This window comes from Hemitrygon akajei, unplaced genomic scaffold, assembly GCF_048418815.1.
Source record: "Hemitrygon akajei unplaced genomic scaffold, sHemAka1.3 Scf000057, whole genome shotgun sequence".
Classification (NCBI taxonomy): domain Eukaryota; kingdom Metazoa; phylum Chordata; class Chondrichthyes; order Myliobatiformes; family Dasyatidae; genus Hemitrygon; species Hemitrygon akajei.
Window position 1 is genome coordinate 6,218,025 of NW_027331943.1, and position 17,738 is coordinate 6,235,762.

Here is a 17,738-nt window from a genome sequence, read left to right on the forward strand (position 1 = left end):
TCAAGAATGGATCCCTGAGAACTTGGAAATGGAAGAAGAAACTCTAATTGAAATTGAAAGGGCTCATAGAGCCTTAAGATCAAGACATCAAGCTGATCAAAATCCGCGATCAATTTTGATAAAATGCTTAAGATACCAAGATAAAGAAAAGATCCTGAAGGCGGCTGCCCAATGTGTCAGAAAGAGTAAAGTGACATTGATGATAGAAGGGAAAGCAGTTCTTTTCTATCCTGATATAAATTATAACCTTTTGAAGAGAAAAAAGGAATTTAACCCAGTGAAAAAAGCTTTATGGGAAAGGGGTTATAAATTCATAATGCGTCACCCAGCAACACTGATAATTTCCAAGAGATTTCCAAGCGTAATGGATTAAAGATGAAGACAGAGACAGTGAATGGAATTGATGGACATTTAAGGATGATACAGGGGGAGAAATATTAATTGCGAGTAGTATTTTTCTTCTCATATATATACTTTTTTATGTCGCGGGGGAGCTGGGTGAGATTTGGATCGATTGCTACGGGATTCACGTGTGTAGTCATGGCGATTGCCATGACCCGTAAAACAGAGGGGGGTAATGTTGTGGTTTTTTTCATCCACAACATTGGTAGGGGGTATTTTGTTTTTTTCTTTATAATCTATTTTTCTTCTATCTTTCTTTTTTTGCCTGGATGATCGGTGGGGACACACATAGCAACATGGAGAATTTTAAAAAGATTCCCCAAAGTACCACAAAGTTGAAAGATTATGTATTATTATAGATTGGAGTAACCCAATTAAAAATAATGACCAATTTACTAAATTTTTAAAGTTTTAATGTTAATGGGCTTAATGGACCGGTGAAAAGAAAAAGAATCTTAACACACATTAAAAAAATGAAAATGGATATACCTTTTTTTTTTTACAAGAAACACACTTAATAGAGAAAGAACATCAGAAATTAAAAAGAGATTGGGTTGGAAATGTTATTGCAGCTTCATTTAACTCAAAGGCGAGAGGAGTTGCAATTTTGGTTAATAAAAATTTACCAATTAAAATAGAAAATGTATTAATTGATTCGGAGAGGAGATATGTAATTATATATTGTCACTTTTTTCAGAACTATGGACTCGTATGAATATTTATGCACCAAATGAAAATGATGTAAAATTTATATGAGGTCTTTTTGAATTTGGCTAACGCACATGACAAGATATTAATAGGTGGAGATTTTAACTTTTGTCTAGATCCAGTTTTAGATAGATCAACAAAGGTTGTCACAAAATCAAAAGTAGCAAAATTAACTTTATAATTGATGAAAGATTGATATATGGAGAAGAATTAACCCAAAAGTAAGAGATTATTCATTTTATCCAAATAGACATAAAACTTAGTCAAGGATAGATATTTTTCCTATTAACAATGAATATTCAAGACAGTGAAAAATATGGAATATAATGCAAGAATATTGTCAGATCATTCTCCTTTGATAATGACAATGATAATGATAGATAAAGAGGAATCAATTTGTAGATGGAGATTTAATTCAATATTACTAAAACGTCAAGATTTTTGTGATTTTTTGAAAAAGCAGATTCAGGTTTTTTTAGATACAAATTCACATTCAGTTGATAATAAATTTATATTGTGGGAAGCAATGAAGGCATATTTGAGAGGTCAGATAATAAGTTATACTTCTAAAATTAAGAAGGAATATATGATAGAAATAGATCAATTGGAAAAAGAGATTACAAAATTAGAAAATGAATCTCAAAGATATCTGACAGAAGAAAAACGAAGACAACTTGTTAATAAGAAGTTACAATATAATACACTTCAGACATATAGAACAGAAAAAGCAATTATGAGAACTAAACAGATATATTATGAACTAGGTGAAAGATCACATAAGGTTCTTGCTTGGCAGTTAAAAACAGACTAGACTTCTAAAACGATAAATGCAATTCGAACAAGTAAATAAAATTACTTATAAACCTTTAGAAATTAATGAAACTTTTAAGAATTTTTATTCTGAACTGTATAAATCAGAACCACAAAATGATAATGTCAAGATAGAAAGGTTTTTTTATCATAAATAACTCTTCCAAAATTGAATTCGGAAGAACAGAAGGTATTAGATGTGCCTTTTACATTAAAAGAAGTCGAAGAAGCTCTAGGATCATTTCAAAGTAATAAATCCCCTGGAGAAGATGGTTGTCCACCTGAATTTTATAAAAAGTTTAAAGATCTATTAATTCCTCCTCTTATGGAGTTAATACATCAAGCGGAAAGAATGCATAAACTTCCAGAATCATTTTCGACAGCTATTTTAATAGTATTGCCAAAAAAAGATAAGAGATCTTTTAAAGCCAACATCATATAGGCCTATTTCTTTGTTAAACACTGACTATAAAATAATAGCAAAAATCTTATCTAACAGATTATCTAAATACCAAAATTAATACATATGGATCAAACAGGATTGATCAAAAATAGACAATCGGCAGATAATGTAACCCAGTTACTTAGCATAATTCATTTAGCACAAAAGAGGGAGGAAATGAGTGTGTCAATTGTCTTAGATGCAGAAAAAGCATTTGATAGATTGGAATGGGATTTTTTATTTAAGGTATTGGAAAAATATAGATTAGGAGTATCCTTTATAAAATGGATTAAAACCTTAAATACTAATCCCAAAGCTAAAGAAGTGATAATTGGTCAAATTTCAACAGCATTTCAGTTAACAAGGTCAACTAGGCAAGGTTGTCCATTATCACCTGCTTTATTTTGTGTTGGCGATAGAACCATTAGCTGAATTAATTAGAATGGACCCAGATATTAAGGGTTTCAGAGTTAACCAGGAGGAATACAAGATTAACTTATTTGCTGATGATGTTCTGCTTTATTTAACAAACCCATTGTACTCGTTGCATAAATTATCCTCTAGATTAGAAGAATATGGGAAAATATCAGGCTACAAAATAAATTGGGATAAAAGTGAAATTTTACCTCTTACTAAAGGATATTATAGTCAATGTCGATTAATAACTCAATTTAGATGGCCGATAAACGGTATAAAATATTTAGGTATAAGAGTTGATAATGATATAAAGAACTTGTATAAATTAAATTATTTACCATTATTGAAAACAATTCAAGAAGATCTTGATAAATGGATGATATTACCAATAACATTAGTAGGTACAGTAAATACCATAAAAATGAATATATTCCCTAGATTACAATACTTATTCCAATCACTACCAATACAACTGCCCCAGAAGTTTTTTCAAGAGTTAAATAAATATGTGAGGAAGTTCCTTTGGAAAGGTAAGATGTCAAGAATATCGTTGAAAAAATTGACATGGAACTTTGATCTAGGAGGGTTACAACTTCCAAATTTTAAGAATTATTATAAAGCAAATCAACTTAGATTTATTGCATCTTTTTTTGAGAAAGATAGACCGTCATGGATTAGAATAGAACTAGATAAAATAGGAGAAGATACACCAGAAGTTTTTATATATAAATGGGAATCTAAATGGATACGGGAAAAGAAAGAATCTCCTATATTAAAACATTTGATTTCTGGAATAAGATAAATGTTGATGATGAGATAAAGAAATCTTTATTAGCAAAGAGATCTTTAATTCAAAATTGACATTCCTTTTATAATGGATAATCAATTTTTATATAATTGGTTTCAGAAAGGGATTAGATATATAGGAGATTGTTTTGAAGGAGGTATATTAATGTCATTTGATCAATTAAAGAATAAATATAAAATATCAAACAACACTCTTTTTTGTTACTTCCAATTAAGGGCTTATTTAAGAGAAAAATTGGGTCAAACAATGTTATTGCCGAAATCTAATGAAATAGAAACTTTAATTCAAAAAGGAAGAACTCAAAAAAATTATTTCTTGTATGTATAGTTTGATTCAAAAACAGGCAATTAAACAAGGAATCCATGTCAAGACAAAAATGGGAAATTGACTTGAATATTAAAATTGAAGAAACAAATTGGTCAAGACTATGTCTTGATAGTATGACAAATACAATAAATGTCTGGTTAAGATTAGTGCAATATAATTTTTACATCACTTATATATTACACCACAAAAAAAAAATAAACCAAAATTTATCTGATCAGTGTTTCCGATGTAACCAAGAAATTGGACTTTTTTACATTCTACTTGGTCTTGTTCTAAAATTCAACCTTTTTGGACAAATTTAAGAGTTTTACTGGAACAAATTATTGGAACACAACTTCCACATAACCCAATATTATTTTTATTTGGCGATATTGAAGGGATAAAACCAAAACCCAAATTGAATAAATATCAGAATGAATTCATAAAAATTGCACTGGCAGTAGCCAAAAAGGCTATTGCAGTTACTTGGAAATCGGATTCATACTTAAGATAGATCGTTGGAAGAATGAAATTTCTAGCTGTATTCCACTTGAAAAAATTACTTATAATTTAAGAGATAAATATGAAACATTTTTGAAAATTTGGCACCCTTTTTTTACAAAAGACAGGATTAAATATATAGGCGCTCCGAAGATAAAATAATTGGTTATTTGGGGAAATAAATAAATATATATACTAAAGTTATTATGAACTCCGTGGAGCATGTGGGGATCTTCCAATATCGAGGCATTCTTTCTTTCTTTCTTTCTTTCTTTCTTTTTTCTTCTTTTTCTTTTTCTATTCTTCTATAGGGATGTTAGGGGGGAGGGGGGAAGGGTAGATTTTTTTTCTTTCTGTAATCATTTGAAAACTCAATAAAAAATTTTAAAAAACAAAACACGGTCCGAAATATATATATGGGAGAACGGGTTTGGGCCGGAGGGTAGGGGTCGCCGGTGGTGTAGGAGGTGGTATAGTTCCATCTGTTGAAGTCTGCTCTTTCATGTCCGCAGGAATATACCTCCCTGTTTTGAAAGGACTCTGCTTATTCCTGAGAATATAGTAACCCATCAGCATCACTCTCCTGGTACTACCCATCACCACCGCTTTGCTCTCGGTTACTGTCTGCCTGCCTGGTCAACCCCTTCCTTAGCAAATCTCTAGGATTTCTCACAAAATGCTGGAGGTACTCAGCAGGTCAGGCAGCATCTATGGAGGAGAATAAACAATCAACGTTTCAGGCCAAGGCCCTTCATTGGACTGGAAATGAGGGGACAGAAATTCCAGATATTTCCACATTACTTTGTATTCCTTGTTGTCCTGATCTGAAATGTTGACTGTTTATTCCTGTCCATGGATGCTGCCTGACCTGCTGAATTCTGCCAATATTTTGTGTGTCTTTTTGTTGCCCGAAACTTTCAGCACCTGCAGAATGTCTTGTCTTCTGGAATGACTCGCTATTTTAATGTGCATCACAATCTGTAAGAGGAGCAGGAGCAGACGGTAACTGTACTCCTTCCACGTGTGACTGTGTTTCCCCAGAGATGTTAACTCTCTCTCTCTCTCTCTCTCATCTCCCTGCTCAGTTTTGACAAATACTTTGTGAATTGCCTATATTGCATTAAACCCAGACGCAGAATCCGCAGAGTATTTATAAATTAAAATAATTCGCCAACATACCCGTGTCCTTTCTCGACGTTGACGTCACTGGAGCTCCTCCACTGCTCGAACCTTGATGCATTTTGGGGACAGGTGTGATCAGTTTTTACTGTTCTGTAACAAAACAAAACAACAACAGGAGGGTCAGACATTAATTAAAGGAGAATACTGTTTTGTTTTTAAACAGAGGCAAACACTTCCAAACATCTTGGGCCGATCCACTGAAGCCTTGACATGGCCTGATCCACCTGTGCCCATCCACCCACAGTCACACAATGTCCATTTCCGATCTCTCCATGGATTGTACACTGGACCAGGATTTTCCAGGGTATCTACTCTCTGTATTGCAGGCAATTCCCTTTTTGGAACCAATCTTGTGTCCTGGACCAGGTGTGTTGCGTCTACGGAATGGCAAGGCAGATTGGGCAGACAGCGGCCACGGCTTTGGTCCTCCTACCACTGGTGGCGCTGTGGTGAGTAATGGACAAGTGTTACAGCAGTGTGGGGTGAATCATTTCTGCTGATGATGAGACTTCTATTCCTCTCGTCACTGGATTATACAGATTTCTCGGTCAGACCTGATTCTCACCGTCTCCTTTCAGTTTAACATCGCCTGGCATTGACACCTACGGCAATATAGGATTTGAGTCTACAGAGAGACACTCCGACATCCTGAACAATGCAATATCACCTATAGCATCGTGACATCTTGTCCTGAACCAGTATAGCTTTTTTCCGGCAGGACTTTAAGACTATTATTAGCACCAAAACTCAGTTACGATTTCTTTCAGCATATCACCTGGCTATTATCAGATAGTTAGTTATATGACACAATGTCGACATGCCATACATCCAAAACAACAAGTTGGGGAAAGTCATTAACATAAATAAAATAAGATGCTGGAGTTAATCAACAAGACAGAGAGTATGTTAACATTTCAGGTGGAAGACTCTGTATCAGAGCTGAGCCTGTGTGTAGGAGCCATGTATCTGTTCTCTATCAGCATTGTATCCTGCGTTGTGAATTTATGATGTTTTTTATGGTAACTGGTTGCATCAGTGAGGGTGTGGTATGCGCAAAGGGAGTCAGTTATATATTTGTGCTTTGTTCCATGCAGTACACAGCCCTAATGCCCTTCCTTCAGACAACATTGGTGGCGTGGAGAGGGGAGACTTTCAGCTTGGGCGACTGCCGATCTTCCATAAGAAAAATACCTTGCCCAGGCTTGCGCCCTGGAAACGTTCCAAGGTGCAAATCCATGTCTATCGAGACTAACGGAGGCCTACTACACTACCCAGCTGGGGACTGACGGATGTCATATATTTTGTTATTATCCACTCAAATACGCTGAACCTAAACTTGGGTACAGATCAGTTTCATCGCTTCAAGATTGTATGTTTACTGATTGCTAATAAAGGATCGAATACTTATCACCGACATTTGTAACAATCATTATTGGATTTGAGGGCACGTCATGCAAGTAGAACAAACCTGTGGGGGGTCGCCAGCAATGGCAAATTAACTTGGTTACATTTCACCGCTACATTGTCAACAAATGTTTCTCAACCTGCCGATCATTGAAATATTCTGAGATACTGAGTATTTTGCTTCAGTTCTCACCAGTGAAAAGAACCTTGGCAATTGTGGGGATGACTTACAGCAGACTGATACACATGAATGTATGGACTTTAAGAAAGAGCATGCACTGGATCTTTTGAGAGGTTTTAAGTTAGATAAGTCGCCGGGACTGAACGAGATATACCCCATGCTACTGTAGGAATCGAGGGAGGAGATTGCTAATCCCCTGACGATGCTCTTTGTATCATCAATTAGGTGGGGAGAAGTACCAGAGGATTGGAAGGTTGCAAATGTTGCTCTTTTGTTCGAGAAATGGAGTAGAGATAACTCAAGAAATTATAGACCAGTGAGTCTTACTTCCGTTGTGGGCAAGTTTTGGAGAAGATCCTGAGAGGCAGGGTTTATGAGCATTTGGAGAGACATGGTCTGATTAGGGATAGTCAGTATGGCTTTGCCGAAGGCAGATCACGCCTTATGAACCTGATTGAATTCTTTGAGGATGTAACAAAACACATTGATGAAGGTAGAACAGTGGAAGTACCGTATATGGATTTCAGTAAGAGGTTAGCAAAGGTTCCCCATGGAAAGCTCATTCTGAAAGGAATGAGGTAAGGTATCCAAGGAGACCTTGCTTTGTGGATCCAGAATTGGCATGCCCACAGAAGGCAAAGGGCGGTTGTAGATATTTTGTATTCTGCATGGATGATTATGACCAATATTGTTCCGTTGGGTCTGTTCTGGGACCCCTTCTCTTTGTGATTTTTACAAATGACCCAGATGAGGAAGTTGAAGGATGGGCTAGTAAGTTTGCTGATGACACAAAAGTTGGGAGTGTTGTGGATCGTCTGTTGTCAGATGTTACAGTGCAACATCGATAGGAATCAGAACAGGGCAGAGAAGCGGCAGATGGAGTTCAATACTGATAAGCGTGAAGCGGTTCATTTCGGTCAAATTACAAGATAATATAATATTAATGGTAAGACTCCTGTCAGTCTGGAGGATCAGTGAGATCTTGGGGTTGGTGTCGATAGAACACTCAAAGCTGCTGCACACGTTGACAGTGTTGATAAGAAAGCATATGGTGTGTTGACATTTATCAGCCATGGAACTGAGTTCGAGAGCGAGAGGTAATGTTACAGCTATATAAGACATTGATTAGACCCCACTTGGGAGTACAGTGTTCAGTTCTGGTCACCTCACTACAGGAAACGATATGGCTGCTGTAGAGGGAGCACAGAGGAGATTTACAAGGACTTGCTTTGGATCCAGAATAACAACTATTTTGTTCTCCTTAACACTTGTTAACAATCTTGAATCTTGAACCCTGGGGATAATACCACGACCAACCACATTATCTATGCTCCCACTTGATTTCATAAACTCCTACAATGTCACCCTCATTCTCCTCTGGAGTAAAGATACAGCTCTGCCAACCTCTTCCTATGACTCGGCCCTCTAGTCCAGGCAACATCTTCAGCAATCTCGTCTGCACCCTATCCAACTTGATAGTATCTTTCCTACAGCAGGGTCAACACAACTGTACAGAATACTCTGTGTAGCCACACCAACAATATAATGCCCATAATCCAGAACTCAATGCCCTAACTGATGAAGGCCAGCATGATTAAAGCCTTCTTTTCCACCCTCTATACTTGCCCGTCCACTTTCAGTGACTGTACTCTTGTACTCCCAGGTCGCTCTGTTCCACAACACCCGGTGCCCTCCCATTCACTACACCAGTCCCACCTAGTTTGATTGTCCAAAATGCACCATCGCTCACTTGTCCAAGTTGAAAACCATTTGGCATTACTCAGCCCATCTCTCTCACTGACTAAGATGTCTTTGAAATTCATTGTCACCTGTTGCCTCATAAGCCAGTCTCCCGAATTTAGTCTCCCTGTATGCACATGACTGTGTCGCCACCCACAGCTCTAATCTGCTAATTAAGTTTGTCGACGACACCACATAGATTGGCCTCTCTCAAGCAATAACGAGGTGGCCTACAGGGAAGAGGTAATCTCTCTGACACAGTGGTGGCAAAGTAACAACCTCTCCCTCATTGTCACAAAAAACAAAGGAGCTGGTTGTGTACTACACGAGGAATGGAGACAGGATAACCCCTATTGACATCAATGGATCTGGGGTTGAGAGGGTGAACAGTTTTAAGTTCCTCGGCATCCACATCACCGAGGATCTCACGTGGTCTGTTCACACCAGCTGTGCGGTGAAAAAAGCACAAAAACACCTCTTTCACCTCAGACGGTTGAGGAAGTTCGGTATCGGCCCCCAAATCCTAAGAACTTTCTACAGGGGCACAACTGAGAGCATCCTGACTGGCTGCATCACTATCTGGTATGGGAACTTTACTTCCTTCAATCGCAGGACTCTGCTGAGAGTGGTGCGGAGAGCCCGGCATATCTGTAGTTGTGAACTTCCCATGATTCAGGTCATTTACAAGGACAAGTGTGTAGAAAGGGCCCGAAGGATCATTGGGGACCAGAGTCACCCCAACCACAATCTATTCCAGCTGTTACCATCCGGGAAACGGTACCGCAGCATAAAAGCCAGGACCAACAGGCTCCGGAACAGCTTCTTCCACCAGGCCATCAGACTAGTTAACTCACGCTCAATTGAGTGTACTCTATAGTATATGGACTGTTCAATATATTATAAATTATTATAAATTACTTTCATTGCACATTGCACATTTTGACCGAGACGTAACGTAAAGATTTTTACTCCACATGTATGTGAAGGATGTAGGAAATAAATTCAAGTAAATTCAATTTCAGACTTGCTCATCGTGGCATGTAAATTCATATACAAATCAGTGGCAAGCATTAATTACAGATGTCTCGACACTGACACACACATCCCACTCATCACAGGGCTCCATTCGCTAAAACCATCTTTAATCATCTCCCCTGCTTCTTGTTCTCTAGCCCGGTGTGAATCCACCTCGCCAGCTCCCCGTGAATCCCACGTGACCGAACCTTCCCGATCAGCTGCCATGCGGGATCTTGTTACAGACTTTACTAAAGTTGAACAACATTACTGCCAACTTCACCCAACTCCCTAGTTAACTCTTAAATAATCTCCAAAATACTTGACAGATGTGATGTCCTATTGGGCAGTGTTGATGGTGACTTCCCCATAACCAATGTCCAACCGCCCGAGACTTCAGCTTCAGTGCAGACCGAGAAAATTCCGATCCCAGCTGTCGAATTGCCATCCTGGACTGAGCCCGTAAACTTGCCAGTTCCATTTCCTCAGAGTCACCAGCCCAGTATTATCACCCATACAAAGACGCTTTGGTACCGGTGATTTGCCGTTGTGTTCCTGCCATTTCCGATTTACAAACTGAGGTGGAATTGGAATTAAATGACTCTCTACCGGGGCCGGTGCTCAGGCTGGTTCCCCGGTCTGTATAGAGGATGCGGATACACTTCAGCCTGAACCCAGCAGAAAAACCGGGCACATTTGATCACAATCTTCCTGCTGTGTGGGATCTTGCCCAGCACAGCTGGCTGCCATGTTTCCTGCAGTGTAGCAGGAACAAAATGTAAAATTATAAAGTAGAAAATGCTGGGAACTTGGTACATCAGACTACATCTCTGAAAGGAAGAACGTTGGTAGACCCAGTTCCAGAACTGAGACTGTCCGAGATGCTGCCGATCTGCTGAGCGTTTCCAGTATTTTCTCCTCCTCACTTTAAATTTCCTGCTACTGTAGTATTTCTCCCTCTACATTTTAATGCACAGATAGTAACTGATTGCTACCCTAGACTGTAAAGAACATCCCACCCCAACGAGTTTGCTAGTTCTCAGTTCATTCTGACCCTGGTGTAATACATTCCACACAGTCAATGCTCACAGTATCCTTTCCTCCCACTATCATTCTGTTACATTAGCTCCCGAGGCCACTGTCTCTACGCTGAGAGCCGGTGACCACAGAGCGATAAAAATTGCAACACTTGCTGCAGACTGTTACCCTGGAAACAGAGGAAATGGTTCACGGAAAATAATCGAAAAAGGAAATAACAAACTTAGCTACAGATGCTATGAGTTGCATTATGATGAAGATTAGCACTGCAGCCATTTTGTAACGGTGAAACTAAATTTGAAATGGTTGCTTTTACCCGGCCACGTGTTGTGTTCAATTAAACCTCTGGTATTTCTCGCTAGCGAAAAACCAATTCTGGAAACGATGCAAAACACAACTTCACAATGAAGGCAAAGTTTGAAAGAGAGATTGTTGAAATATATCATTGCAGCAATGGGGTACAGACTGGACAGAGGTTGAACAAGATGGTTGATATATATCATTGAGATGGTGGGATACAGGCTGGACAGAGGTTGAACAAGATGGTTGATATATACCATTGAGGTGGTGGGATACAGACTGGACAGAGATTGAAGAAGATGGTTGATATATATCATTGAGATGGTGGGATACAAACTGGACAGAGGTTGAACAAGATGGTTGAAATATATCATTGAGATGGTGGGACACAGACTGGACAGAGATTGAACAAGATGGTTGATATATATCATTGAGGTGGTGGGATACAGGCTGGACAGAGGTTGAACAAGATGGTTGATATATATCATTGAGGCGGTGGGATACAGACTGGACAGAGATTGATGAAGATGGTTGATATATATCATTGAGATGGTGGGATACAGACTGTACAGAGATTGAACAAGATGGTTGATGCATATCACTGAAGTGGTGGGATACAGACTGGTCAGAGTTTGAACCAGGTGGGCAATGGATGAGCAGATGGGGCCAGATGGGAGAAGGGGATGAAGGGCGATCTCCGATGGTCCTCCCGCAATACATAGATCCTAAAATAAAAGTACGCACGAGTAGACAACAGATACCAATATAACAAAGCCAGAACAAACAATAGGAGTTTTGGTATATGCGAAAGCCTCAGATGCTGCAGATCTGCGTTTGAAATGGGAGGGGGAAACTTGACGGGTGGAGGGTCTCCCGTCTGAACCTGTGACTCTGCTCCTCGCCCCTCACACACTGCCCGATCCACCTGCCGCATTTTAAACATTATTTCATATTTACACCAGCTACATGTTTTATTTTTCCCTCGGTACCTTTGGCGTCCCCATCGCTCCACCTCTCGGATCTCAGAGTTACTTGTTCGATTCCCATCCCGGTCCGATACTCAATGCCTACCCGACTTGTGCAGGTTTCATTGAAATCTCTTCTGTGTTTATAAATACTAATAATATTCACATTCCTCCGGCCTCACTGGACAGGAACTCTGAAACATCAAGTGAGAAGCAGCAGGAAGTGGCCATTCAGCCTTTCTAACCATCAACAAGATGGCGGCTGCTCCCCCATTTCAGCCACGTTTCTGCCCGATCCTCATTTCCTCGACCCCTTCGGTCTCCACACATCTGCCGGACTATGTTTTATGTGAAGACGATCAATGAGTCTTCATCGTCCTGCAGGAATCAGTCTGGTAAATCTCTAAAACAAACACTCTCTATCTTCTTATAATCCTCCATGGATTTAAATTCCATTTCTGCAGCCCCGTGTTGCCCCAACCACTCACCTCCCGCCCCTATCACTCTTTCCACCTTCCCATCTCCCCCTCACCTGGATCCACCTCTCACTCCCCAGCTCTTGCCCCATCCCCACCCTTCACCTCTATTCTCTGACTATTTCCCGTCCACTCTCAGTCCAGAGGGAGGGTCTCGGCCCGAAATGTTGACGGTCCATTTCCCTCCACAGATGCTGCCCGACCCACTGAGTTCCTCCGGCAGTTTGTTCTTTGGTCTATACAACACGCTTTAGTATGGGGAGCGGGATTTTACACCATATTCCAGGTACAATCTCAACAAAGCCCAAATAATTGTTACGGTTATTACCACGAGAAAGCTTGCAAATGCTGGAAATGCAAAGCAACACACACAAAATGCTGGAGGAACTCAGCACAACAGGCTCTATCTATGGAAAAGAGTAAACAGTCCACATTTTGTACCATGAGCCTTTTTCATTACTAAGAAAGAGGGGGAAGATATCTGAATAAAAAGGTCGGGGAGGAGAAAGAGGGGATGTGGAAGGTGATAGGTGAAGTCAAGTGTAGGACTGGAGATGAAAGAATCGGAGCGTCGTCAATAGGAGAAAGGGAAAGAGGGAGCCCGGGGGGAAGTAGTAGGTAGGCTGGTCAGCAGAAATGAAAGTTCATATGGGGAACAGAGAAGTGGGTTGGGGTGGGGGGGGGGGAACTTGTATACTGGAAGGAAAATTCAATATTCATACAATCAGGTTGGAGGGTACCAGATGGAATATAAGGTGTTGCTCCTCCACCCTGTGGGCGGTCTCATCTTGGCACAAGAGGAGGCCATTGATCGAGACGTCGGAATGGGAATCAGAATTAAAATGTTTGGTCTGCAAAGTCCCCCCTGTGGCAGATGATACAGAGATGCTCGACAAAACGGTCTTCCAATTTATGGTGGGTCTGACCAATCTAAAGGAGTCAGTATCATGTGCACCGGACACAATAGATTGCCCCAGCAGATCTGCAGTGAAGTGTTGCGTCACCTGGACGACAGTTTTGGCCTCGGAATGGAGGTGAGGAAGGAGGTCTACGGGTAGGTGTAGCTCTTATGCCGTATGCAGGGATAAGTATCTGCAGGTAGTTTAGTGAGGAGGGATGAATGAACAAGGGGATTGTGGAGGGTGTGGTCTCTGTTTGTGACGTCCTAAACAGATTTGCATAAATGCAATCCCTACATTCATCAGTTATCTCTATATCGCAATATAAGCATCATATATTCCACACAGTGAATGCTCAAGGCATCCGGGATTCCACACCGGCTCCTGAGGGGCAGCGAATGTGTCTCTACGCTGAGAGGCGGTGACAACAGAGCGATAAAAAAAGTGCAGCTCTTCTTGCAGCTCTGGTGGGCTGTTACCCTGGAAACGGAGGAAGTGGTTCACCGAAAATAAACCGACAAAGGGAAATAACAAATTCAACATCAGATGCTATGAGTTTCATCAAGACAAAGATTAACACTGCAGCCAAAACAAAAATTGTAATGGCTGATTTTACTCTGCCTTGTGTTGTATTCGGTTGAAGCTCTGGTAGTTCCAGCTCACAAAAAACGATTCCTGGATGACTCAATCAGCTCAAAGGTGCAAGGCAATATCACACAATGAAGACAAAAGTTAAAAGAAACATTGCTGATAGATGTCATTGAAGCGATGGGATACTGACCAGACAGAGGTTGAACAAAATGGAACGGAATGAGCAGAGGGACCAAACTGGATGTTCCCCAGCGTGATGAGTTGGACACCTGGCCTCATAATGTAGCTCGACGTGACATTGCACCACATGTCTGTCTGCACTGCATTATCACCTCAACGTACTGGTGTAATGTATTCATGGATGGTACAGAGGACGAGATTTTCACTGAACAACAATTTCACTAAACAATGTTTATGACAACAATAAACGATACCGCTCTTTAACTGTGTCGGAACATTAGGCAGACTGAGCTTCTGGAGGGAGACGTCACTGAGTTGTAGAAATTTGTAAGGATCCGTGCTAAATGGGAGAAGGCTTAATTCTCGCATGGAGAGGGATTCCACCCGGAAACATTGCCTGCACTTCGACAAGTCGTAACAGTGGAATGGAGTCAAGAAAGAAATTGCCCATCCACACCGTGAAGACGTGAGAGATCTGGTTCTCACTGTCCTGTCTAAATGGGGAAAGATGAAACTACTCATACACGTGGAGCAGTGTCCCAATCGTGCGATTACTTTGTTTAACCCTCTCTGTCTACAGGAACAGAACAGGCCTAATGGCCATTGCAGTGTCCTGGAATTATGTAAAACAATTATTCACCTGGCATCAATTCAGGTGAAGATTCAATCCTGTACCGGGCCAGGTGAAGGAGGTAAATTTCCCCAGGTACAAATCAACGGGTGGGTTTAGTCCCGGCATCAGCACCTCCTCCCGCTCCTCGGACCAGAACACCGGGGGATGAGCGGCGGCTCATCTCAGGCGGTTCGGTGCGGAGGCAGCGAGGCGAGACAGCCTGTTCGGGGAAGTTAACGGGACTTACTGCCCAACATCAGACCCCTGCATTCGGGACCGGATTCAACACTCACCGGTGGGAACTTGATGTTTTTGCACGCAGGCAGAGATCCATCTCCTGGCTCCCCGCCGAGGATCCGCTTCAACACAGAACGGAAAGAAAGCCACCTCCCATCCGGAGGCTGAGCATGCTCAGTGCAATTGGCTGGTCGATAGAACGGGGCGGGGCAACGGAGACAAAGAGGCAGATGCTGCAGATCTGTGGTAAAATTTGATCACGTGACCGACGTGTGGGTCTATTTCAGTCAAGTTCAACATCACCGGCAGCTGACATCAAATTTGCTGTCTTTTCGACTGCAGTATAATAAAAACATAGAGTTGCACAGCACAATACAGACCCTTCGGCCCACAATGTTGTGCCGACCCACAAACCCTGCCTCCCATATAACCCCCCAACTTAAATTCCTCCATATACCTGTCTAGTAGTCTTTTAAACTTCACTAGTGTATCTGCATCCGCCACTTACTCAGGCATTGCATTCCAGTGAAAAACCTTCCTCTAATATCCCCCTTGAACATCCCACCCTTACCATGTTCTCTTGTACTGAGCAGCGGTGCCCTGGGGAAGAGGCGCTGGCTGTCCACTCTGTCTATTCCTCTCAACATCTTGTACACCTCAATCATGTCTCCTCTCATCCTCCTTCTCTCCAAAGAGTAAAGCCCTAGCTCCCTTAGTCTCTGATCAGAATCCATACTCTCTAAACCAGGCAGCATCCTGTTAAATGTCCTCTGTACCCTTTCCAATGCTTCAACATCCTTCCTATAGTTAGGCGACCAGAACTGGACACAGTACTCCAAGTGTGGCCTAATCAGAGTTTTATAGAGCTGCATCATTACTTCGCGACTCTTAAACTGTATCCCTCGACTTATGAAAGCTAAGACCCCATAAGGTCTCTTAAATACCATATCTACCTGTGAGACAACTTTAAGGGATCTGTGGACATGTACCTCCAGATCCCTCTGCTCCTCCATACTACCAAGTATCCTGCCATTTACATTGTACTCTGCCTTGGCGGTTGACCTTTCAAAGTGTACCATCTCGCACTTCTCCGGGTTGAACTCAATCTGCCACTTCTCAGCCCGCTTCTGCATCCTATCAATGTCTCTCTGCAATCTTCGACAATCCTCTACACTATCTACAACACCACCAACCTTTGTGTCGTCTGCAAACTTGCCAACCCACCCTTCTACCCCCACATCCAGGTCGTTAAAAAAATCACGAAAAGTGAAGGTCCCAGAACCGATCCTTATGGGACACCACTAGTCACAACCCTCCAATCCCAATGCACTCCCTCCACCACAAACCTCTACCTTCTGCAAACAAGCCAATTCTGAATCCACCTGGCCAAACCTCCCTGGATCTCATGCCTTCTGACTTTCTGAATAAGCCTACCGTAAGGAACCTTGTCAAATGCCTTACTAAAATCCATGTAGATCACATCCACTGCACTACCCACAGCTATATGCCTGGTCACCTCCTCAAAGAACTCTATCAGGCTTCTTAGACACGATCTGCCCTTCACAAAGCCATGCTGACTGTCCCTGATCACACCATAATTCTCTAAATACCCATAATCCTTTCTCTAAGAATTTCTTCCAACAGCTTTCCCACCACAGACGTAAGGCTCGCTGGTCTATAATTACCCGGACTATCCCTACTACCTTTTTTGAACAAGGGGACAACATTCGCTTCTCTCCAATCCTACGCTACCATTTCCGTGGACAACGATGACATAACGATCCTAGCCAGAGGCACAACAATCTCTTCCCTAGCCTCGTGGAGCAGCCTGGGGAATAATCCGTCAGGCCCCGGGGACTTATCCATCCTAATGTATTTTAACAATTCCAATACCTCCTCTCCCTTAATATCAACATGCTCCAGAACATCTAGCTTACTAATATTGTGTTCACCGTCATCAAGTTCCCTCTCATTGGAGAATACCGAAGAGAAGTATTCATTGAACTCGCTCACTTCCATAGCCTCCAGGCACATCTTCCCACCTTTATTTCTAATCGGTCCTACCTTGCCTCCTGTCATCCTTTTGTTCTTCATATAATTGAAGAATGCCTTGGGGTTTTCCTTTACCCGACTCGCCAAGGCCTTCTCATGCCCCCTTCTTGCTCTTCTCAGCCCCTTCTTAAGCTCCTTTCTTGCTATCCTATATTCCTCAATAGACCCATCTGATCCTTGCTTCCTAAACATCATGTATGCTGCCTTCTTCCACCTGACTAGATTTTCCACGTCACCCGTGGTTCCTTCACCCTACCATTTTTTATCTTCCTCACTGGGACAAAATGATCCCTAACATCTTGCAAGTGATCCTTAAACATCGCCCACATGTCCATAGTACATTTCCCCGCACAAGTTCTAGCCGTATAGCCTCATAATTTGCCCTTCCCAAATAAAAAAGTTTCTTGTCCTCTCTGTCGCCTAGATGCTCACCCACTGAGAGATCTGCGACCTGACCAGGTTCGTTACCTAA

The 17,738-nt window shown here is 41.4% G+C and overlaps 1 protein-coding gene across 2 annotated transcripts in view; it reads right to left on the bottom strand.

Moving 5' to 3' along the window:
• The window catches only part of LOC140721562 (NACHT, LRR and PYD domains-containing protein 3-like), a 30,860-nt gene extending 15,517 nt beyond the window's left edge, over positions 1-15,343 (bottom strand). For both annotated transcript variants that reach the window (XM_073036386.1, XM_073036385.1), the window contains exons 1-2: positions 15,271-15,343; positions 5,574-5,666 (exon numbers count right to left, since the gene is read on the bottom strand). In XM_073036386.1, coding sequence (XP_072892487.1) covers positions 5,574-5,634 — 61 coding nt within the window. In that variant the 5' untranslated portion in view covers positions 5,635-5,666; positions 15,271-15,343. The remainder of the gene's footprint in view (positions 1-5,573; positions 5,667-15,270) is intronic.
• Between the last annotated feature and the right edge of the window lie 2,395 nt (positions 15,344-17,738).